This window comes from Bison bison, unplaced genomic scaffold (genome assembly GCF_000754665.1).
Source record: "Bison bison bison isolate TAMUID 2011002044 unplaced genomic scaffold, Bison_UMD1.0 scf7180017864040, whole genome shotgun sequence".
NCBI lineage: Eukaryota > Metazoa > Chordata > Mammalia > Artiodactyla > Bovidae > Bison > Bison bison.
Genome location: NW_011494612.1, coordinates 5,108,067 through 5,132,201, shown reverse-complemented (window position 1 = coordinate 5,132,201; position 24,135 = coordinate 5,108,067). Strand labels below are relative to the sequence as shown.

The following is a 24,135-nucleotide window of genomic DNA, read 5'->3' as shown; positions in this document are numbered from 1 at the left end:
AGCTTTCAGCCAGTCTCCATCTCTCTTTATAAAGAGTAAGGAAGTGGCCTTCTCCTGGTAGCTTCTGGTAGAGTTCTTTGCCCACAGTTAATGGACTCATTGAATGTTTGCTGAAATTGGACCAAGGAAAAAATCTTTTCTTCTTGGGTTATTTGGAAGAATTAGAGGACATACTGCTCCAGGCACTTTTGGTTCTTCCCTCCCAAAGGGGGACAGTTCAGTGGAGTGACTGGTAGCAGAGAACATAATGTTAGTAACAGTAATAACAACAGCAGCCATAGTCAAGAATAAAGATTACTATCATTGATTGCTTATTTTATGCCAAGCATTGTTCTTAGTACTTAATATAACATATACTAACTCATTTAGTCCTTGAAACAATTCCCATTAGAGGAGCAAGCTAATATATCCATTTTACAAATGAGGAATTAATTGAAAGCATAAAAATTGTACATAACTTTCCCGAGCTTCACAGACAGTAAATGCCAGAGTTAGAATTCAAATCCAGCCAGTCATGGTGTACCCACCTTCTCCACAGCCCTGTTATTAGAATGACAGATGGGGATGGGCGTTGCAGGGGCCTGGCCTTCAGATTCAGGTAGAGCTGAGTTCACAGCCCCCTCCTCTCCTTACTCTCTTTGAACAAACTTTAACGTTTCTGAATCTCATTTTTTCTTATCTGTTAGATGCAAATACAACCATTGCAAACTTGTTTTGAGATTAAATTTATATACTATCTAGTGCCTGGTACATAACATATCCTCAATAAATATAGGTCCTGGTAAGAGACAGTGAATGCCTGAGTGGGACATTCAACATCAATGAAAAGAGGATGTTATAATGTGCATTGAACTTCTGTACTGGGAAGGTAGCCTGTGCTATGAACCCCATGCCACATGTGGCACAGGTGGGTTAGTTCATTGTCAGTATGTGTAAATAGCTTGAATCAGCCCAGTCTGCACCACCTCAAAGTTATTAGTCTTACCCTGAACAATGGGGAGCTGTCAAAATGACTTACTATAGAGCAGAATCCAAAAGAGAAAGTGAGGCTAGATTCCAGAAGCTAAAGACTGAAATCACAGTAATTCATTTATTCATTCACTAAGAATAAATGAATGTGCTGTCCTCTGGGGTGATGGTAGTGAATAAGACAGACAAGGGTGCTATCTTCTGGAATCATAAATTCCAGCATGAGTGAAAGATATTTAACAAACCGTTGAACAGTTATGTAGAGTTCTGATCAACTTTGAGGGAGTATACAGAGAGTATTAAGGGAGAATTTAAGAAGGAAACTTACTTATCTTGGTTGCCAGTGCAGTTGTTCCCCAATAAAGTGGCTATTGTTGTTGTTTAGTTGCTAAGTTGTGTCTGACTCTTTGCAACCTCATGGACTGCAGCACCAGGCTTCCCTGTCCTTCACCATCTCCTGGAGCTTGCTCAAACTCATATCCATTGAGTCAGTGATGCCATACAACCATCTCATCGTCTGTCACCCACTTCTCTTCCTACCTTCAATCTTTCCCAGCACCAGGGTCTTTTCCAGTGAGTCAGCTTTTCACATCAGGTGGCCAAAGTATTGGAGCTTCAGCTTCAGCATCAGTCCGTCAGTGAATATTCAGAGTTGATTTCCTTAAGGATTGACTGGTTTGATCTCCTTGCTGTCCAAGGGACTCTCAAGAGTCTTCTCTAGCACCACAGTTTGAAAGCATCAATTCTGAGGTGCTCCAGACTTCTTTATGCTTCAACTCTCACATCTGTACATAACTACTGGAAAAACCACAGTTTTGACTATACAGACCTTTGTTGGCAAAATGATGTCTCTGCTTTTTAATATGCTGTCTAGGCTTGTCATAGCTTTATATATATATATGTATTTTACATATTCCTTTACATTATGATTTATCACAAAATACTAAACATAGTTCCCTGTGCTATTCAGTAGGATCTTGTTGTTTATCCATCCTAAATATAATAGTTTGCCTCTGCTAATCCCAACCTCCCAACTGTCCACCCCAGATCCTCCCTGCTTTGGCAACCACAGGTCTGGTCTATGTCTGTGGGTCTGTTTCATAGATGGGTCACTTGTGTCATAGTTATATAAGTTATATAAGTTCTAAGTTATATCATATGGTATTTGTCTTTCTCTTTCTGACTTACTTCCCTTAGTATGATAATCCCTAGGTTCATCCATGTTGTTGGAAAAGCTGTCTTATTGATGATAGAGTTTAGCCAAATAAATGAAATATTCCTAGGGTTAGAACCTATTTTATAAATTCTCAGTTCTCTTGGGAGTCATATATCAGTGCTGGCATGGGTATGAGAAGGATGCAGGCCACCCTTGTCATATTTGCTTCTCTAGGGGACACCACTTCCTAGTAGAGAGAGGGCAGGTTAGCCTAGGATGAGATGGTTGAATAGCATCACCAACTCAATGGACATGAGTTTGAGCAAACTGAGAGATAGTGAAGAACAGGGAAGCCTGGAGAGCTGCAGTCCATGAGGTTGCAGTGAGTCAGACACAACTTAGCAACTGGACAACAACAACGAAAAGAGCAGTGCAAACTGTCACTCATCTCAGTTTGTCCTGGTTTTGACACTTCGTGGCTCTCTTATCCTGGGCATGTTGCTTACCCTCCATTTATTCCCCGTGTATGTTGCTGTGCTGTGTGTGTGTGTTCAGTCGTATTTGACCCTCTGTGACCCTAAGGACTGGTGCCTACCATACTCCTAAAATTCTATGGAATTTTCCAGACAAGAATACTGGAGTGAGTTGCCATTTCCTACTCCAGGGGACCTTCCCAACCCAGAGATCAACCCACATCTCTTGTGTCTCCTTTATTGGAGGCGAATTCTTTACCACTGAGCCACCTGGGAAACCCTTTACATGTGTAGATATGGATAATATCACTTCTCTCGTAAAGTTAGTGTGAGAAGTAAATGTGGGTATTTATAAAGCATTTGAGATTAGTACATAGCACACAGTTGTTACTGTTATGGCACCTCTTGCATATATTTTTCATTTTTCTCTCCATAGCACCAGTGATTCTTATAGGAAACCATATGCCCTACCCCATCCAGGTAACAGGCCTTGGCAGCGCTGTTTCTGCCGGGAAACCAATGCCTCCTCAGTCACATCATATTATACTTGTTCTTTTCCCCTAACTGGATAGCTCCCACATGGCCTTTAGGATTCAGCTCACACTTGAATTTCTTGGCTGTCTCCCCTGATGCTCCTAATTAGATAAGCTACTCGAACCTCTCATGTTAATAATTTTGCATGTACCTGTATCATTATTTGATTTCCGTTCGTGATCCCCATGAGACTACAGTAAGTTTTATCATGGAAGAGCTTGAAAGTGTTATGTCCATTGTTGTATTACAGTCAGCTCTCTATATTCAGTGTTAGTTGAATCTGATGTTGAGACCCACAGATACGGCAGGCTGGCTGCAGTGTGCCACTTCACAAAAGAGACTGGAGCGTCCGTGGGTTTTGGTATCCATGGGGGTCCTAGAGCCAGTTCCTTGTGGATACTGAGGGATGACTGTTTTATACTATTATTATTACCACTAATGTTATTTAGCATTGTGCCTGGGATAGAGCAGACAGATAAATATGTGTTGAATGAATTAATTTAGTTTAGGGTTAACATATACAACAAATCCAGTTGCTGCCTGGAGAATGCCATAGCAAGGTCTCAAATTCTAGCAATGTGGCAATGAAGAGATGTGGAATTAGCTGAGTTATTGAACCACCCTGGGTCTGTTTCCTAAGACCTCAAACCCCACCTTGAGATAATTTTAGAGGATCCATACATGCTTAAGTCTCAATGTTTAATATACTTTAGTATTAATATTTAATAAACTGTTTTTTAAACCTTTCAAACTGTACATTATATACCAACTTTGAACACACCAGAAAATGGCAGCCTCTCAGGGGGGCATGAGGGAAGGACAAATTGGGAGTTTGGGGTTAGCAGATGCAAACCATTATATATAGAATGCATAAACAACAGGGCCCTGCTGAATAGCACGGGAACTATAACCAATATCCAGTGATAAGCCATAATGGAATGGAATGTGAAAAAAAATGTGCATAAATGTGTAACTGAATCACTTTACATCAGAAATTAACACAACCTTGTAAATCAACTATGAAAGTGAAAATGTTAGTTGCTCAGTCATATCCGACTTTTGCGACCCCATGGACTGTACCCCGCCAGGCTCCTCTGTCCATGGAATTCTCCAGGCAGAATACTGGAGTGGGTAGCCATTCTCTTTTCCAGAGGATCTTTCCGACCCAAGGATCAAACCTGGGTCTCCTGAATTGCAGATAGATTCTTTACCATCTGAGCCACCAGGGAAGTTAAAATCACCTATACATCAATAAAATAAATTTTAAAATAAAAGAAAATGGCAGCCTCTCAATTTGTACTCCAGGTTACTTCATTCATGTGCAGAATGCCATTCAGTATCAATTTTCCGCTGAAATGGCAAGTCATGCTATTTATGCAATTACATTTCTTAGGAAATGTAGATTTTCTCTATCCTTTGGAACCAAAACAAAACTGAAAATGACTAAAATATTGAAACTGATATGTGACTTGCAGTTTGTTTCAAAAATTCTAAATTTGCTTTCACTAAAATAATCGCTTTGTTGTCACTGATTAACTTTATAACTAGTCATTACTTAAAGTTATAAAAATAAGTGTTTACTGTTTTTAAAAGCAGTTTTTATTGAGGCTATATATTGGCATCCTGAATAGATTTTCTACTAGAGAAAGGGATTTCAGTGCTACAAATTATTAAAAAAAAAAAAATTTTTTTTTTTTTTTTTTTCAAAAAATCACATGTTAGAAGATGTCAGTAATCCCTACAAATTCTATTAGTCTCTAATTCTTTAACAATGAATTGTCTTCAAATTTTGTCACATTCGGTCAACAACAAAGATGAAAATGATGGACATGTTAACACAAATGCCTGCGTAATGCCAGCAGCCACTGTGGAGAGCAGCACAGGCTAGGGGCAGCAGAGGTGGTTTTAGCCAGTATCTAAGCATATGGGATGCAGTAGCATTTATGAGTCTGTACACCTCATCCTGGGCTTCCCAGCTGGGTGGTAAAGAATTGCCTGCCAGTGCAGGAGATGTAAGAGACACGGGTTTGATCCCTGGGTGGGAAAGACCCCCCGGAGAAGGGCATGGCAACCCACTCCAGTATTCCTGCCTGGAGAATCCCATAGGCAGACGAGCCTGGCAGGCTACAGTCCCTGGGGTCACAGAGTCAAACACGACTGAAGCAACTTAGCACACATGCTCACCCCATCCTTTTTTTTTTTTTAATATAAATTTATTTATTTTAATTGGAGGCTAATTACTTTACAATATTGTATTGGTTTTGCCATACATCAACATGAATCTGCCACCCATCCTTTTTTGTAAAGTTAAAACTGACCAGTCTCTTGAATTGTCGTAAGAATTACACAGGTTTATTCCTCTTCCATGGATTGAGAGCTATGTTGTCGAGCACACTAATATTAAATGTCTCATTAATTCTGGTTTTAAATCCTGCTGTATTGTAGATTCTTAAAGTATGTTCCCCTGTGTAATAAATGTGCAACTTAAAATCCCTCCTTTATCCCCTGAAATCATTCATAAGCAAATATTAATGGGTGCTAAAAAGCTCTTTTAATTGGAGGACCAAAGGTAGTTTCTCTTCAACCCTGACTTAAGGTGCTCCTAAACTCTTCTTTCATGATTTAGCAGCAGCTTTGGTTTTATCATTGTGGGTAATCACCCTTCTATCTAGGAGTTTTCATTTTAGAATTACAAACATTGACTTTGAAATCAGACAAATCTTGGCTTTAGATCTTAGCTCTAACTTTTAATATAGGAATGTGCTGTGTGTGCATGTTCAGTCGTGTCTGACTCTTTGTGGCCCATGGACTGCCCACCAGGCTCCTGTGTTCATGGGATTTCCCAGGCAAGAATACTGGAGTCGGTTGCCATTTCCTCCTGCAGGGGATCTTCCTGACCCAGGGATGGAACCTGTGTCTCCTTCATTGGCAGGTGGATTCTTTTACCACCTGCTGGGAAGCTCTAAAATAGGAAGACACTCTCTGAAACTCATATTTCTTATTTGCTCAATGGGATCATTAAAAACAGGTATTTCATAGATCTGTTTTGGATATTCAATAATACACAGACAACTTATGGTACAGAGCATTACATCGGGTTGGCTTTGGCTGTATTTTATGACTACGGTTGTGATCATCATATAGCCATCAGAGGTAGTCAGTGGTTAGCAAGCATTGTCTAGAATCATCCTTTTCCTTGCATTTGAAAAGCACTGTTTCTTCACTGTTTTATCCTGATATGCCGGTTCTGGTTTTTCATATGCAAGTGTTCTATGCAAGCAATTAGAAGTCTACCCCAATACACAGAAACTTTTCAAGTCTCTGTTATATCACATTAGGTAATATCCCATTGGCCAAAGCAAGTCACGGGGCCAAGCCCAGAGATAAGCAGAGGGGATGGACTCCACCTCTTTATGTATTGTTGTTATTCAGTTGCTAAGTCTTGTCCGACTCTTAGCGAGTCAGACTGTAGCACGCCAGGCGCTTCCCTGTCCTTCACTATCTCCCAGAGTTTGCTCAAAGTCATATCCATTGAATTGGTGATGCCATCCAACCATCTCATCCTCTGTCGCCCTCTTCTCCTTCAGTCTTTCCCAGCATCAAGGTCTTTTCCAGTGAGGCAGCTCTTCACATGAGGTGGCCAAAGCATTAGAGCTTCAGCTTCAGCAAAAGTCCTTCCAATGAATGCCAAATATCAAGGCCATTTTTCTTTTCAGTCTGCCGGAAATATTAAGCAATAGATTCCTGTCATTTTAAGAAAAAATAATAGTTTTCTTTATGTTGATAATAGTGCTCTGCTTAAATAAGCACTTAATCATTTCTAAGACCTGAGAGGTGACTTAGATAGGTATTCTTTTTCCCATTTATAGATGAATATAACTGACATTCAGAGAGTTTAAATAGCCATATCTGAGTTTACATAGTGAATCAGCTTGGACAAGATGTTTGAAGTCTTCTGATTGAAATTATGGTTCTTCCTAGACTATCAGACTTGGCTGATTAAAATTGCTCCCTTTTAAAATTTCTTACAATTTTGGTATCATTCTTTTGTTTTTTAAATTATGACCCAATGGTCATTAGTTTCCCAATGAGCTTGATCCCTTTGCTTAATTCTTAAGACATAAGAATAATCCATTTACAAAATAGAAGAAAAGCTTTTTATAGCTTCGTAATCTAATTCTAGCCTCAATGGTTTCTGTCTGTCCTTTTGAAAACTTCATAACCCATCTTCTTCAATAGGCCATGTTGTAAGAGGTCAGACTGTTTGTGAAGGGGTTAAATGAGTTCTTATGGTCATAAGAAGTGCCTCCCTTTCAGTTTCACTGCATAACTTATGGCCATCAATGCCCTAATCTAGAAATCTGGATAAACAGTAGCCCTGAAGGCCTGATAAATTGCCTACTCACTTAGGAGTTAATATAAGATCACGCTCAGGGTTCTTTATTAGAGCTACATCACCATGACCCACGGTGGTTCTGTAACTGTGTTTGCAACAGTGCAATTTAAACCTAAAATTCAAGTTACTTATATTCCTGACCTCTTATTCTTGTTATTTATTTTTTGGTTGAGAAGATTAATAATAATATTTATTTTGTATTATATTTTATAACTTTCACATCTTCATTTAATTTTCACAAAAGATTAGGACATATAATACTATTATAAAATCTATGCTGCTGCTACTGCTGCTGCTAAGTCGCTTCAGTCGTGTCCGACTCTGTGCGACCCCATAGACGGCAGCTCACCAGACTCCCCCATCCCTGGGATTCTCCAGGCGAGAATACTGGAGTGGGTTGCCATCTATATCTCCATATAAATGAGAAAAATTAGACTCTAAAAGGTAGGTTACTTTCCTGGGATCATACAGCCAGAAGGAAGTGGGGCCCAAACTGGACATGTACCCCACCTGCCCCGCCTTCTCATTTTCTTAACTCAATGCATAGGCCTTCTTCATTATCTTGTTGCCTCAGTTTACCTTTGCAAAGCAATGGAGGATGTGCTGATTTCATTCTGGTCTCCCAGTACTGTTTACTTTGGATTTAATCATATACTGAATTACACTGCTGTTTACCTGTTTCATGAGTTCTTGTTTTCTTAATGATATGGTCAGTTTTGGGGGCACTTTTCCTTCTCTGCTTCTCCCATGTCAGCTGCCGTCCTGTGGAGAACCTAGGAGAGCAAATACTCATAGAACCAGCCCAGCTTCTCGGTAAGAATGACCCAGGCTGAGCCTGTCCCACTGCTGCTGGAAAGTGATTGATGTTTTACTGTCTTATTTACTTGTCCCTTTAGTTGAAAGCAGATGCCAAGTCACCCCAAAAACCCTCAGGTTTGTTTTCTCCCCTTGTATCTAGGCTTCCCCAAAGTACATCTGCTCCCATCCTACATTCATCCATGATTATTTGGCCCCACATGGTGGATTTAAAATAGCTAATATGCATGATCCTCAGACATTTTGAGGTCTGCTGCAGGACTCTGCAGCAAGTTGAAGGACTGTGAAGGTCATTCTCTCCTTATACCTGTGGTGAAGACTAGGCAGTTTCTGATGGCCACAGGGAAGATTTCCTGGGTCAGCAGTGTGCCGTCCCCTCCCCCAGCCTCCTTCCCAGCCCTTCACTCCTCTACTCCTTTCCAGGGTTAAGGCCACGTGCTTCTTCTTAGCTCAGCATCCCAAGCACACGTTCTATTTTGAGATTACCTACTCTTTGACGTGGATAGGCCACGTGATATGTAACATACTGATTCTCCTAGGTTTGCAAATCTCCACCACTTTTTAGGAAAACTGATTTTTGTGTGGTCAGAAAGTGCCAGCATTTCACCACTCCTCTTATTTTTACCAATTCCTTTCAAGCTATAAGGAAGGCTACTGTAAGTGGTTGGACGTTTTATAGGTATTCACTTTTTTATTCATATTTATCCACAGGATTTTGCTCGATGCTAGGATATTATAAACAGCTAAAGCAGGGAGGATCTCTTTGTTTATAGTTTTTATGGATTGATAGGGAAGAGAGGCTTCAGTCAAATGTTTAAATAGATAAATGTGGATTGCAGTTCTGGTAGGTGCTGCAAGGGAAGAGATCCGTGATGATTTATGGGACTAGAAGCATGTCAGGCAGACCAGAGAGCTTTATTGGGGAAGGGGCTCTGGAACTGACATTTGAAGGCAGGAGAACTTAGAGTCCATGGAGAAGAGAGTCAAGAACAAGGGCAATTATGACTCAGGATGACCCTTACCTCTATTCCAGTACCAACAACTGTGTGGCTTTAGGGGTGGACAAGATATAGCGGGGAGACTTGACATTACCCGAGAGAATTGGAGAAGACATCCCTCAGGAGTATCCGTTAAACTCAATCAGGAATAATGAGTAGAAATTATGTGAAGAGGAAGGGGAAAGAAGACACTCATGGGAGACTACAGAAGGGCCCAGCATTGTTGAGACTGAGTAGCTGGAGGAGGCAAGAATACAGACAGGGACACACTTTGAGTGTTCTTTCAGGAAATGGTGATGTAAAATCTTATGCTCCCAGATTCTTACTATTGCCTCTAAAACAGTCTTCCTGGGCTCAGAAATTTTTCCACCAACCTCAAAAATAAAATGCTGTTTAAAAGTCCAATTGATGTGTACACATCAAAATAAAATTACGGGAGAACATGCACACCCTTCATTAGTGATGCCAGGTCTTCTAAAAAAAGGCTCAGGTTAGTGGACTCCGAATTGAAACTCAAAATGAATGAAATCTGAATTCCGAAACTTACTCTGTCGGGGGATTCTTTCTTTTCACATCCGTGGCACTACCACATGTCCCCTTTCTTTTCATGTGTACTTTCCTGAAGGTGAGATGGGTACTCCTGCTTTGTGAACACCCTCAGATCGAGAGAACTTACCCTTGCTTCCTTTCCCATCTGACTTTCATAATCTTCTACTAGGGACTTCAATAAAAGGAGACTTCAAAGAAAATGAACCTAACAAAATTTAAATTGAAGAGCCTGTATTTTTTTTTCTTTTCACCTTTCTTAGTCTTCCTTGAACCAAGTATGATCAGTGATAGGTACTTGATGGACAAATTTCCCAGAGGCCTAGAATGAGTTTTACCTCAATAGCAAGTCTACCTTGATCTCTTCCAGGTGAAAAGATGAGGAATTTTTTTTTTACTATCAGGTTGCATACTATTTTGGTTTGCTGTACAAACAGAAGACCCCTTTCAACTGCCAATGTGTTGTCTCGTATATGTTTTCTTTTTAGTCAAGAGACAAAGTCAAGTAGTATGATAATAATGCTTGTTTGTTACCACAGAAGAAAAAACTCAAATTTTTGCATAGTTGATATAGATGGTTATGAAAAATAGAATCCTACTAAAGACATGGATTTTCATGACAGAATATTTATGGTTCTAACACAGGATGAAGAGGAAGAAATCAAACAAGAAATTAACATGTTGAAGAAATACTCTCATCACCGGAATATAGCTACATACTATGGTGCTTTTATCAAAAAGAACCCACCAGGCATGGATGACCAACTTTGGGTATGTAGGACTGTCTACATTTGCTTTTCTTACTTAAAAAACAACCAAGACTAAATGTTTCATTTCTCTATCCTAATTACTGAGTTTGATTAGGTACTTGTTCCTTGAAATCCTTTATTCTATAGTTTCCATAACATTGTATTTGCAACGTTTTCTCTCATTTCCTTGAATACCTGTCTGTCTTCTATCATTTAATGTGGACCATCCCTAAAGCTAGTTGTTAAGTTCTTTTTTTCCACACAAAATGACTACCTTTATTGAATTTTTACTATACTTTAGGTACCATGCTATATTGTAATATATATATGTATACACACACACACACATATATATGTTTGTGTCTACACACACACACACACACATATATATATTTACATTTATTTATTTGCTATGCCACATGGCTTGTAGGATCTCAGTTCCCCAGCCAGGGACTGACCTGAGCCTTGGCATTGAAAGCACCGAGTCCTAACCGCTGGACTGCCAGGGAATGCCCACCACGTTAATTTTTTTTTTAAATTCTATCATTTATTCCAGCTCTTTGAGGTAGACATTATTATCTTCATTTTGAGGGGTGAAAAAACCTGTATTTTTGCTTAAACACTTGATGACAACGAATTTAGTAGCCTTTAGAGATGAAGAGTTTTTATAAATCAATAAGAAAATATGTAAAATGATTAATGGAAAGACTAAGTTAAGATAAGGCAGCAATTAAAAAAATAAGAAATATCAACTACCAATAAAGATGTTTTTAAAGTGTAATCTTACTAACAATATAAATACAAAAGAAAACAAGAATTAGATACCACTTCTTATCCAGTAGACTGGCAAAGGTTTTTTTTTTTTTAATGATATACTCAGGATGGACAGTCACATCCTCTGCTTATAGAAATGAGTGTTGGTACAACTTTACTTAAGGATAGTTGGAAAACACACACACACACACACAGATATATCTTTATCTCTATTTAATCTCCCAAAGGAAATGCCTTACTTTTGACTCAATATTTTCACATACAGGAATGTATCCTAAATTTAACTACATAAAAATATATGCATTATAGATGCTAACCAGTAGGTAATCACTTAAATAAATCCGTTAGGGGACAATACTCAACCAGTTAAAATGATGTAGATCTGTGTTTACAAATGGATGAACATGAACAATTATAGTAAGGGTATTTTAGAGCCTTTTTAGAGGCTATGATTAGATATAGCACATTTTCATTTTTTTCAAAAAAAAAAAAAAAGAGGAAGGACCAGTATGTACACATATATTAACATGATGGGGATGTCTAGAATAGTGAGCACCAATAACATTGAAGATGTTTGTTTCTGGGTAGTAATTTCAGTAATTTAATTTCTGAAACTTTTTTTCAATGTCTTTTTTAAAAAAAATATTTATCTATTTTTAGCTGTGCTGGTTCTTCATTGCTGTGCAGGCTTTTCTCTAGTTGCAGTGAGCAGGGGCTACTTTCTTGCTGTGTGAGGACTTCCTGTTGTGGTGGCTTTTCTTGTTGCAGAGCACGGGCTTCAGAGCACTCGGGCTCAGTAGTTGAGGCTCTCAGGCTCTGGAACACAGGCTCAATAGTTGGTGGCTGCTGCTGCCACTGCTGCTAAGTCACTTCAGTCGTGTCCGACTCTGTGCGACCCCATAGACGGCAGCCCACCAGGCTCCGCAGTCCCTGGAATTCTCCAGGCAAGAACGCTGGAGTGGGTTGCCATTTCCTTCTCCAATGCATGAAAGTGAAAAGTGAAAGTCAAGTCTCTCAGTCGTGTCCGACCCTCAGCGACCCCATGGACTGCAGCCTACCAGGCTCCTCCGTCCATAGGATTTTCCAGGCAAGAGTACTGGAGTGGGGTGCCATTCAGGCTTAATTACTCTAAGGCACGTGAGATCTTCTCGGTCAGGGATTGAAGCCTTGTCTCCTGCATTGTCAGGTGGATTCCCCACCACTGAGCCACCGTATCATTTTTAATTGCTTCTCATTGGGTTATCTTTGCTCCTTACAAAGACAAGTTCTGAGAACAAGGAATGTGTCTTTTGCATCTCAGTGTCTTTAACACCAGAAAGGGGCTGGGCATGTGATGCTGACAAAATAGTTGTTTTATGAATGAAAGCGATATTATTGGTACACACTTGGTTGCTATTATTTTTATTGATTCAAACTGATAATTGCTACAGGTACTTTTGAAAGTTCAGCTTCCCTGTGGCCTATAGGTTCAGGAGGATGTGATGAGATGGCATGAGTGTGAATATAGGACTTATAGTATAGAACTTATATATAGGACTTATATATAGAACACAGTATAGTCCTGTGTTCCCATAGGACTTCTATACTGCCAAAAATCTAGCATTTTAGCAAGGACTCCTGCCGTGCCATAAGCTGCAGCAGAGGACAAGAGGAGAACGATAGCATTTTGATACTGTCTACATAAGCATTTTTTAGTTTGGTCAAAGCTATAGCTTTGGAATCACCTCCAGTTTATCCCCTGAGGTAGCACCACTATTTCCAGATGAGTCACACCTAGCTGTTAACATCACCCCTTTTGTGAGATGGGCCAGACCAGGTAGTTTTCTTATTAGGCTGAGCTATTAATATTAAAATTTGGGCATATATATTATAAATCATTGGTTGGGGAAGGAGAGGAGTGGTCAAACAGGTCAAACTATTTTTCTTAAAACTGAGATTTTTTAAGCTGGAAAAAAAATTAGTTGTCATTTATTTTACTGGATCCCAGTGAAGCTAATTTCTTTCTCAGAGCCTCTGAGCTCATTAATGGATGGACGCAGAATAAGAATGCAGACATCCTGAAATATGACCATGTAGCTTGGCTGGAAGTTCTATGAAAGGCATTGGAAGTCGTTGTTGTTTTAAATGAGCAAAATTTGCAGTCCGTTTTCAGATCGGCAGTGGGAGCATGCAGCAAGCCTGTTTGCATCTGCAGGGTACAAACAGGAGGTTTGATGCTCTAGAAATGAGTCACTGCTTGTCATTTCTCACCCTGGCCCATTGCTCTTGTCGTGGAGATGGCTGTGGTGGCTGGGAATCAGGAGCTTGCATGTGTATGTGTTCATCTATTCACCCACTCATTCATTCACCCAACAAATACATATCAAGCACTTGCTAGGCGTGAGGCACTCTTCTAGACGATAAGAAACATCAGTGAACAAAACTGATGGAAGCCCCAAGTTACACACGGTGTACATTCTTGCTACAGACCACAATCATATTAAGTCAGAAAACTATTTGAAAAGCTGAAAGTGCATATCCCTAGAAGAGCAGGGAAGGGCTTATGAGGATGCAGGTAGGGGCTGCAGTGGCCAGGGGAACCCCCTTGTAGATAACTTTGAGCATTCCAGGCCTGGTGTTTTCAGGATTATCGACAAGGCCAACGTGACAAAAAGATGTGGGAGATGGGGCCAGATCAGGCAAGGGCTTACAGGGCATTGGCAGGATGTCGGCTTTTCCTCTGAGTGAGGTGGAAGCCACTCGAGGGTTTCGAAGGGGGTGGGGGAGAGAATCTGACTCATAGAGTGAAGGAGTCCCTCTGGTTGCTGAGTTGAGAGTAGGCCAGATGGGGGCCAGAGGAGAAGCAGGAAGGACTAGGGAGGAGACTGTTTGAGCAAGCCAGTCCCCTTCCTGAAGTTCACGGGCATTTGTAAGTAGTGATCACGGGCCACGTGGGGAGGACCCCTGCCTTCACATTCCATTTTTCCCACCTGCAATCAGATGCTGGTGGCAAAACAGTAGTTTCAGGCCCCACGTCCTGCTTGGAAGCAGAGGACCTCCCTTTTGTCAGATGCCCTTTTGTGCCCACGCAGAGGACTGTTCTGACTGTCCCCATTAGCTAGTCCATTCGCTTCTGTGTCACTGAGGATAACAATACAAAGCTATGAAATTCCTCATAGGTACAAGAGCATCATTTCTTTTTCTAGTTGTTCTATTTGATAAGAAATTCCCTGGTGGCTCAGATGGTAAAGTGTCTGCCTGCAATGTGGGAGACGCGGGTTCGATCCCTGGGTTGGGAAGATCCCCTGGAGAAGGAAATGACAACCCACTCTGGTACCCTTGCCTGGAAAATCCCATGGACAGAGGAGCCTGGTAGGCTACAGTCCATGGGGTCGCAAAGAGTCGGACATGACTGAGCAACTTCACTTTCTTTCTTTGTAAAAAATTAAAGGCAGAACAGAAACATAATAGTTGGGAAATTAGTATCAGATCACAATATTGATGCAAACTTGGTTACGGAATATAATAGTGTGTACTGGGTCCAAGTCCTCTGACTCATCAAACCATAGGCATTCTGTGTTAACAACGATGGCAAGTAATATTTATCACCTGCTTCACATGTGCAGAGTAATGTATTTGTTTGCGTTGTCATATTATTTCACTATATCTTCATAACTACTCTACAAATTAAATATTCTCATTATCCCCACTTTATTACAGATGAGGAAATTAGGCTCAGAGAACTTAAGAAGTTTGCTTGAGGATTCACAGCTACTGGGTGATGAAACTAGTGTGTTAGCTAACCTCAAGCTGCCTGATGCTAGAATCAAACCCTGCATTCTTCTCCTTTTATTTGTGAAAAATAGTTTCAGAGGTTGCAAAAAATAGGTCAAAGGTTGGTGTTCCAAGTAGGACTGAAGCTTTGTGTTTAAACGTGTATTTTGGCAGGGGCCTGCACTCCACAGCATGCAGGATCTTAGCCCCCTGCAGTGGGAGTATGGGGTCTTAACCACTGGGCAGCCAAGGAAGTCCCTAAAAAAATTTATTTTTGAGTTCACTATTCAATTTCATTCATGAAAATTTCCCATGAAGATTCTCAGTTTCCCCAGCTTTCCGGGAGGATAGTGAGACCTGTTAGCTGCTGCTATGAAGATGGTATTTCTTAAGTCTTAGAAATACACTTTGAAAAGTACATTAAACCCTTTGGGAGTGTTTTAGCAAATAATTGCAAAGGTCACAGAGAGTTGACTCTTTGGGTTAATGGCATTCTTTTAGGATTACATTTCTTTAAAAATATTATTATGAATTAAATAGAGACAGAGCCTGTAGCAACCAAGAGTAGCACTCTAACATTTATTCCCAGTTTTCAGACCACAGGAACTATTCCCCAGGTATTTCTTGTGCTGTGGCTAGAGGCCAGAGGTTTGCACAAATGCCACCAGCCAATATAGGTGCTGTTTTAGGTGTCTGATTGAATTATAATCTGTGTGAATTCTATCAGTCTTGTCACAGAGATAAACTCTTGTTTAGTCCCAGCTCTTTGTGGAAATACAACTACTTCTGATAATGGCCAAGTAATTCTCCCTTATCAGCTGCTCAGGGCTTGATCCGGAAATCAAAAAAGAGAGCTCTTTCAATAAAGATTCCGATCTCTCCGAAACAAGGCACCCTGACACACAACACGGCCATCTCATTCTGCTCTGTCTCAGCAAAGAGAGGCCTTCTACTTTGCTGCGTGCCCTTCAGACACTGGGAGTGACTGTTGCCTTCTCCGGGGAGTGACAAGGCCTGTCTATTAAATGGACGAATTTCCTCAAGTTAGAAAGCAAAATCACACATATTTTGCCATCTCTTTTGATACTACCACAACAATCACAGGGCTAGAATATCTTATAAAAGGAAATAAATTTCTGATTAGTTTCCAAAATGTAGGCTGGTCAAGTAAGATGGTGGCTCAAGTGGTAAAGAATCCTCCTGCCAATACAGGAGACACAGCTTCAGTCCCTGGGTTGAGAAGATCCCCTGGAGAAGGAAATGGCAACCCACTCCAGTATTGTTGCCTGGAGAATTCCATGGACAGATGAGCCTGGCAGGTACAGTCCATGGCGTCGCAGAGTCAGATACGACTGAGTAACTGAGGACGCATGCAGTTTTATTACTAAAGAATTCCCTTCCTTCATATTTTCAACCTAGGTTACTTGTCTGGAGAAGTAACTGAGTCTTACTATTTGTGAGTGGAAAATTTTAAGACTGAATAAATAGTGGGAGGAGTGATTGTACACTGTTTCCCAGTCTTGGAGCTGCCCCACTGCATGAGCTATAGACACAGAATGTAAGTTACTTAGGTACAAACACAGAGCTAAAGTTACACCTGATTTAATACTGTGCAACTGAGCTTGAGTTCAGCTTTAATGGAGCCATTTTTATGAATTAATGGGTGATTAAGTGACAAGAGTGTAAAAATGATTTCTTTTTTTATTCTAATGAATTTCATTTGAACTGTGCTTAAACGGCTTTTTACCTTAGCAAAAGGTAGACTTGATGTATGCCCAAAGTTACTCTCTCTGCTCAGCAACCATCCTCTGCTAAGCTTCCTTTCGGGCTTCCCTGGTGGCACTAGTGGTAAAGAACCCACCTGCCAGTGCAGGAGACATAAGAGACTAGGGTTCCATCCCTGGGTCAGGAAGATCCCTTGGAGGAGGGCATAGCAATCTGGAGAATCTCATGGACAGAGAATCTCATGGACAGAGGAGCCTGGCAGGTTATGGTCCACAGGGCCCCAAAGAGTTGGACACATACGACTGAATCAACTTAGCAGAAAGTTACTCTGTTAATGGTCTACATAACCCTCTGGTTCCTATTCTAGATTGATTTTGAGTCAAAGGCAATATTCCTATTTGCGTTACACTTCTCAGAATCCTCAACTACCAAGTTTCTTAGTCGTTAGTCCTAAGTCTTATAAAGCCAGTGTTGTTTTTTTCTTTTTCTGTTGTTAAGTTTTCTGAAAACTTGTTCCCCTGTCACTACCCGTAAATTCTTTCTAAGAGGCAGACTTGTAAATTTCATGTAGCCTTTGAGGTTAGTCTCTGATTTGATCCACGGCTCAAATGGACATGTTATGATTTACCCCTAATAGGAAATACCCTTCAGAAGATCTTGCATGCTTTCTAAGAAATTTGAGCGCCAGGTACCAAATCCAGGAGGCAGCTAACTTCTCTTTACTTGAATGCTACCATGCTAACTCTGAGACGGCTCTCTCCTTAGACATGGGCGACCACAGAGCATTTCTAGCTGTCAATTGGGCAGGTTTATTGTCGCTGAGAATACCAGCCGGCTTAGTACATTCAAACTCTGGTTGTTATTCTCAAAATACATATCCAGAAACTTTATTGACAAAATCTGAGATTTCACATCACTGGGGCTCATCTTTTTGTCTTTGGAACACTTAGAATTTGTAGTTATAAGCATTCTCTTTTCAAGTCTAAAAATATAATTCAGAAGCCAAAGGAGTTTTTGTTTCCCCAAATACATGCTGGTTTAAAAATAAATGCAAAAACCTGTTTAAGTTTCTCAGTTGGTTTCCCAATTTGAAATTGCCAACAGTTTTGCTGTTGCTTTACATCAACAGCATCAGTTGACTGAAATGATAAATGTATACCCAGCAATTGGTGTACCTCTGTACACACAATGTTTTTTATTGTGCGACTTAAACTACCTTTGGCAAATGAAGCTGCATTCTGTAACAAAGTACTGAGTCTGGGGTTTGTTTACACCTTCGTAAATCATGCAGATGGGATCTGTGGCTGTTCCCACCTCCACATGATAAGAATATCCTGTGCTTGCTGATGCTTCTGGACCTTCAAGGTCAGTAGGCTGATCCTTTGCAGACTTGTGAATTCTTAGATGTTGATCTTTCCTCCCCTTTTCTTAGATTGTTTGTGCAATCGCTTGGTGCAGTTGTTGTTTAGTTACTGAGTCGTGTCCGACTCTTTTGTGACCCTATGGACTGTAGCCTGCCAGGCTCCTCTGTCCATGGGATTTCCCAGGCAGGAATACTGAAATGGGTCGCCATTTGTTTCTCCGGGGGATCTTCCCGATCCAGGGATCGAACCCAGGTCTCTTGCATCTCCTGCGTTGATAGGTGGATTCTTTGCCACTGAGCCACCAGGGAAGCCCTTGGTGCAGACTTCCTTCATTTTAGGTCGACCTTCATCCCCCTGCTCCTTCCTCTTCCTGTCCTATCTCTCATCTCCCCTTTTACTATAAAAGGGAAGGAATCTCTGGGTGACTGACTAGTGACATTTGGGTTAATATATTGCTGTCAAGACAGTCTGGGCTAGTCCTGCAGTTTTAAAATACCTTAAAACTTTTTTTCTTGTTACAGGAACATAAAACCAATTGACTAGCAAGTGAGTATAATACCTTGGGGACCCCAGAAGTCATCCTAAGCCTCTTAGGCTGATTCTGAGAACAGACCTTTTAAAATTCTTTCAGAGGTGACTAGGGTTGGAAAGGGCAAGTTAGAAGTGACCACATCTGCTGAGTCCAAACCCATGCCCCTCCCAGTTAGGGGGGTGACCTCAGGGAGGGCTGAGATAGTGCTTTGGAAACTCCGTCTGGGATCAGCTGAGGCCAGAGATCCTTGACTTCTGTACTGTCCTGAAGCAGGAGGAATGAACAGGAGGGCATTAAAAGAAAACAATCTCCTTACCCCACAAACTCTAAGAGAAAACCTCCTGCCCATCAGACCCCCCACCCAAAAAAAGTGATAAACAACCATGCAAATTGTGAAATATGCTAGAACTCTTTGTTTTAAAATTTTTATCAGTTTAGATAGAAATAGCTTCCCACGTTCAACAACCCAAGCAACCTTTTCCCTAATAACTGGGTTGCACTATACACACTGTGCTGCTTTTTAAATATCTTCTCCTTGACACGCTTCCAGGTACGGCCCCGGCCCAGCCCCCATCGTGCCTGAGCGCACTTCTGTGTTCACCTTCAACTTCACCTTCCTTCTTTCTTCCCAAGTGACATGCATGTGTATTTTCATTTTCTGACCCAGTTATGTAGGTGCTAGTGAGTGAGAATTTCAAATGTAAGATTCTTTTTAAACCTCTCCCACCATCTTCCAGCCTGCCAAATAAAAAGCTCCAGTGTCCTGGAATGCACCTATGTGTCTTCTTGCTGTGTGATACAAGCTTGAAGAAAAAGAGCTGCATCCTTGGCCTTCTGTCATTAACAGAAGTTTTAGAAGCACATGTGCCCAGTGCCCTTCATAGGTGCCCTTTTAGCCATTTCCTAACCATCTGAGTGAAGTGGATCTTGGGAATCTACTAATGCTGTCTTCCAAGTTGGAATTTTCTTTTTTTTTTTTTTTTAATAAAGGCAAACGGACCAAAGAATGGATAAATAATAGAATTTGAGAATTCTGGCTACCAGAAGCTTTATATTCTGTAAGACAGTGTTCACATCAACTATGTAAGGCTGATGCTTTTGTTTTAATAGCGATGGTGGCGGAGTGCTGAACCCAGTGAAGTTAGGGAACATGCCCAAGGTCATTTAGCTAGTAATTGAGAAAGTATGATGCTTTCAACCTGCTCTAGTTACTTAATGAGTATATATACCATGAATAAGGCTGGGGACCAAAACTAAGCTTCATTTCCAAATAAAGAAAGGAAAGGGAATTGAGGGGAAGCAGAATGAATGAAACAGCAAGTGCAAACCACTCAGCCCTGTGCCTGGCACATGGTAGCTTCTCAGTAAATGTTAGCAAGTATTGTTGCCCCAGTGTCAACTCTTTGAGGACTTTCTTTCAGGGAAAATATTAATGATGCATTATTTCTTGCTTTGCAAGATGTAAAGTTATTGACTTATCGCTGCTGGGCTTGGCATGTTGAGCCCTGTTTCTGTTTATTAATGTGATGAGGTTACTTGTGGTGAGGGAGGGTCCCCACTGTGCAGTGGCAGTAATTATCAGTGTTGCTGTGAGGCTGCAGGAACCGACTGCTAGCAAATGCTGGTTTCTTTTTTTCTCTTTCCTTTTTTTTTTTTAAAAAAGGAAAAAATCCCGTTACATAATTTAACAATCATTTTGTTCCATAGTGAGTTGAAAAGAACTTAGCAGCCTTCAGCTGGAGCTGAATGGAGAAGCAAATTATAGAAATCACTGACATTAGTGCCTGGCTAGCACGGGATTGTTTCCTACTGAATATTTGAAAGTATTCTGTCCAATCTAATTTTGAAAGACTGGAGTCAGAGGGCTTCCACTGCTTTCCTTGGGAACTATAATTATGTGGCCTAATAGAGCTCAACGCTGGGGCATTTTCTCCAGCGGATGCAGGAGCAGTGGATATACTTGTAGGAGGTATGGTCACTTGCTTTTCAAAATGGGATTTGGAAAAGGAACACAAACATGTTTTGCTCTCTAGAAGAAAATGTTCTCTCTCTACCCAAGGATGTTTCTTTGGTCCATCCTGCTGCTCTTGAAACACAATTTACATAAACAGGATTTTCTTTAACTTTGTATTTATTCAGAATCCTCCAAATACACAAAAATGGACAGAACAGTATAATGTGCCCCAAACTAGCCCCAACAATTGTCAACCAGTTGTCAATCCTGCCCCACCTATACACCCATCTACTTCCTCCCTTCTGTTATTTTAAAACAAATTTCATCATCTTTTTTTAAAAAAAGAAAAAGTCTGATAAAATACACATAGCCCGAAATTTGGCATTTTAATAATTTTAAGGTATATAACAGTGGGTTTAAGTACCCAATGTTGTGCAACCATCACCCCTGTCTAGTTCCAAAACTTTCTTATCACTCCAGAAAGAAACTCTCTACCCCTTAAGCTGCAACTCCCATTCTTCCCTCCCCCTGAAAAACCACTAATCTGCTTTCGTTCTCTGCGGGTTTGCCAATTCTGGATATTTCATGTAAGTGGATTATACAACATATAGCTTTCTTCTTCTGGCTTCTTTCAGTTATTAGTATCATGATGTTTTCAAGATTCATCCACATTATATCATGCATCAGTGTTTCATTCCGTTTCATATCTGAATAATACTCTACTGTATGGATATACTACATTTTATTTATTCATCTGTGATGATGGATAGTTTGGTTATTTCCACATTTTGTATATTGTGAACAGTGCTGCTTTGAGCATTCATATGCAAGTGTTTAAACACATGTTTTCAATTTTGAGGGGTAGGTATATACCTTGAAGTGAAATTGCTAGGTCATATGCTATTTCTTTTATATATATATATGATATTTCTGATGCTGGGAGGGATTGGGGGCAGGAGGAATAGGGGACAACAGAGGATGAGATGGCTGGATGGCATCACCAACTCGATGGATGTGAGTTTGAGTGAACTCTGGGAGTTGGTGATGGACAGGGAGGCCTGGTGTGCTGCAATTCACGGGGTCACAAAGAGTCGGACACGACTGAGCAACTGAACTGAACTGACTGATGATATTTCTGACTTACTGAGGAATCATCTAACTGTTTGCCACAGTTTACATTCTGTCCAACCATGTAGGAGAGTTCTAATTTCTTCACATTTTTGCCAACACATTATTTTCTGTTTTACTTTTTTTTTTTTTAATTTAAATTATAGTCATCCTAAAGGGTGTGAAGTGGTATCTCATTGTGGTTTTGACGTTGAGCATCTTTTCATGTGATTGTTAGTCATTTGTATATCTTCTTTGGAGAAATGCCTATTCAGGTGTTTCACCCCTTTTTCAATTGTGTTGTTTATATTTTTCTTGTTGAGTTGTAAGTGTGCTTTATATATTCTGGATACTAGACCCTTATTAGCTATGTGATTTGCACATGTGTTGTCCATTCTGTGAGTTGTCATTTCACCCTCTTGATAATGTCTTTTGATGCACAAAATTTTTAATGTTGATGAAATCCAATTTCTCTCCTTTACTTATTTTTGTTGTTGTTGTTGTTTGTGCTTTTAGTGTCAAAGTTAAGAAACCATTGCCAAGTCCATGGTGGTGGAAATTTACCCCTTGTTCTCTCCTAAGAGTTTTACAGTTCTAGTTCTTACATTTACATCGTTGATTCATTCTGAGATAATTTTTTACATGTGATATGAGGTAAGGATTCAACAGTATTCTTTTACATGTGGATATCCAGTTGACCCAGCCTCATTTGTAGAAGAGACTATCATCATATCATTTTATCCTTAGTATTGATACTTCAGTATGCTTCTCTAAAATAGAATTATTTTTTCACATAACCAAAATACTATCATCACCCTTAAAAAATGTCAACCACATTTCCTTGATGTCAGCAAATATCTAGACTGTAGATTGTTCTCAAAAATTTAAACAGCTTTTTTTTTAAAAAAATTAGTGTCCAGATAAGTTGCATTCACTGCAGTTTGTTAGTAGACCTTTTTAAATGTTATGAAACCTACAGATTTCCCTTCCATCTCTTCTTCTTTCGTTATATATATTTGTTGAAGCAAATGGGCCATTTACCCTTTGGAGTTTTTTATCCTAGGTTTTATGGATTGTATCCCCATCATGTAACATGTTTGCTCCTCAGTCTTCTTAATTTCCTGTAAATTGGTAACTGAAACTAGATGCTTGATCAAATTTAGTTTGAGGTTTTTTGTTTTGCTTTGTTTCGGGCACGATTACTCCTTAGGTGATGTTGTGTTACTCTAATCAAGAGATAAATCTTAGCTGGTTATTTTCTTTTTTTCTTTCTTCTTTTTTTATTTATTTTAATTGGAGGTTAATTACTTTACAATATTGTATTGGTTTTGCCATACATCAACATGAATCCACCACAGGTGTACATGTGTTCCCAATCCTGAACCCTCCTCTCTCCTCCCTCCCCGTACCATCCCTCTGGGTCGTCCCAGTGCACCAGCCCCAAGTATCCTGTATCCTGCATCGAACCAGAACTGGCAATTCATTTCATATATGATATTATACATGTTTCAGTGCCATTCTCCCAAATCATCCCACCCTCTCCCTCTCCCACAGAGTCCAAAAGACTGTTATATACATCTGTGTCTCTTTTGCTGTCTCGCTTACAGGGTTATCATTACCATCTTTCTAAATTCCATATATATGTGTTAGTATACTGTATTGGTATTTTTCTTTCTGGCTTACGTCACTCTGTGTAATAGGCTCCAGTTTCGTCCACCTCATTAGAACTGATTCAAATGTATTCTTTTTAATGGCTAATACTCCATTGTGTATATGTACCACAGCTTTCTTATCCATTCATCTGCTGATGGACATCTAGGTTGCTTCCATGTCCTGGCGATTATAAACAGTGCTGGGATGAACATTGGGGTACACGTGTCTCTTTCCCTTCTGGTTTCCTCGGTGTGTATGCCCAGCAGTGGGATGACTGGGTCGTATGTCAGTTCTATTTCCAGTTTTTTAAGGAATCTCCACACTGTTCTCCATAGTGGCTGTACTAGTTTGCATTCCCACCAACAGTGTAAGAGAGTTCCCTTTTCTCCACACCCTCTCCAGCATTTATTGTTTGTAGACCTTTTGATAGCAACCATTCTGACTGGTGTGAGATGGTACCTCATAGTGGTTTTGATTTGCATTTCTCTGATAATGAGTGATGTTGAGCATCTTTTCATGTGTTTGTTAGCCATCTGTATGTCTTCTTTGGAGAAAATGTCTATTTAGTTCTTTTGCCCATTTTTTTGATGGGGTCGTTTATTTTTCTTGTAATTGAGCTGCATGAGCTGCTTTTAT

At 40.2% G+C, this 24,135-nt stretch overlaps 1 protein-coding gene across 7 annotated transcripts in view; it reads left to right on the top strand.

The window, feature by feature from the left end:
- TNIK (TRAF2 and NCK interacting kinase) overlaps positions 1-24,135 on the top strand; it is a 407,321-nt gene that overhangs the window by 239,652 nt on the left and 143,534 nt on the right. For all 7 annotated transcript variants that reach the window (XM_010835247.1, XM_010835246.1, XM_010835244.1 and 4 more), the window contains exon 4: positions 10,534-10,659. In XM_010835247.1, coding sequence (XP_010833549.1) covers positions 10,534-10,659 — 126 coding nt within the window. The remainder of the gene's footprint in view (positions 1-10,533; positions 10,660-24,135) is intronic.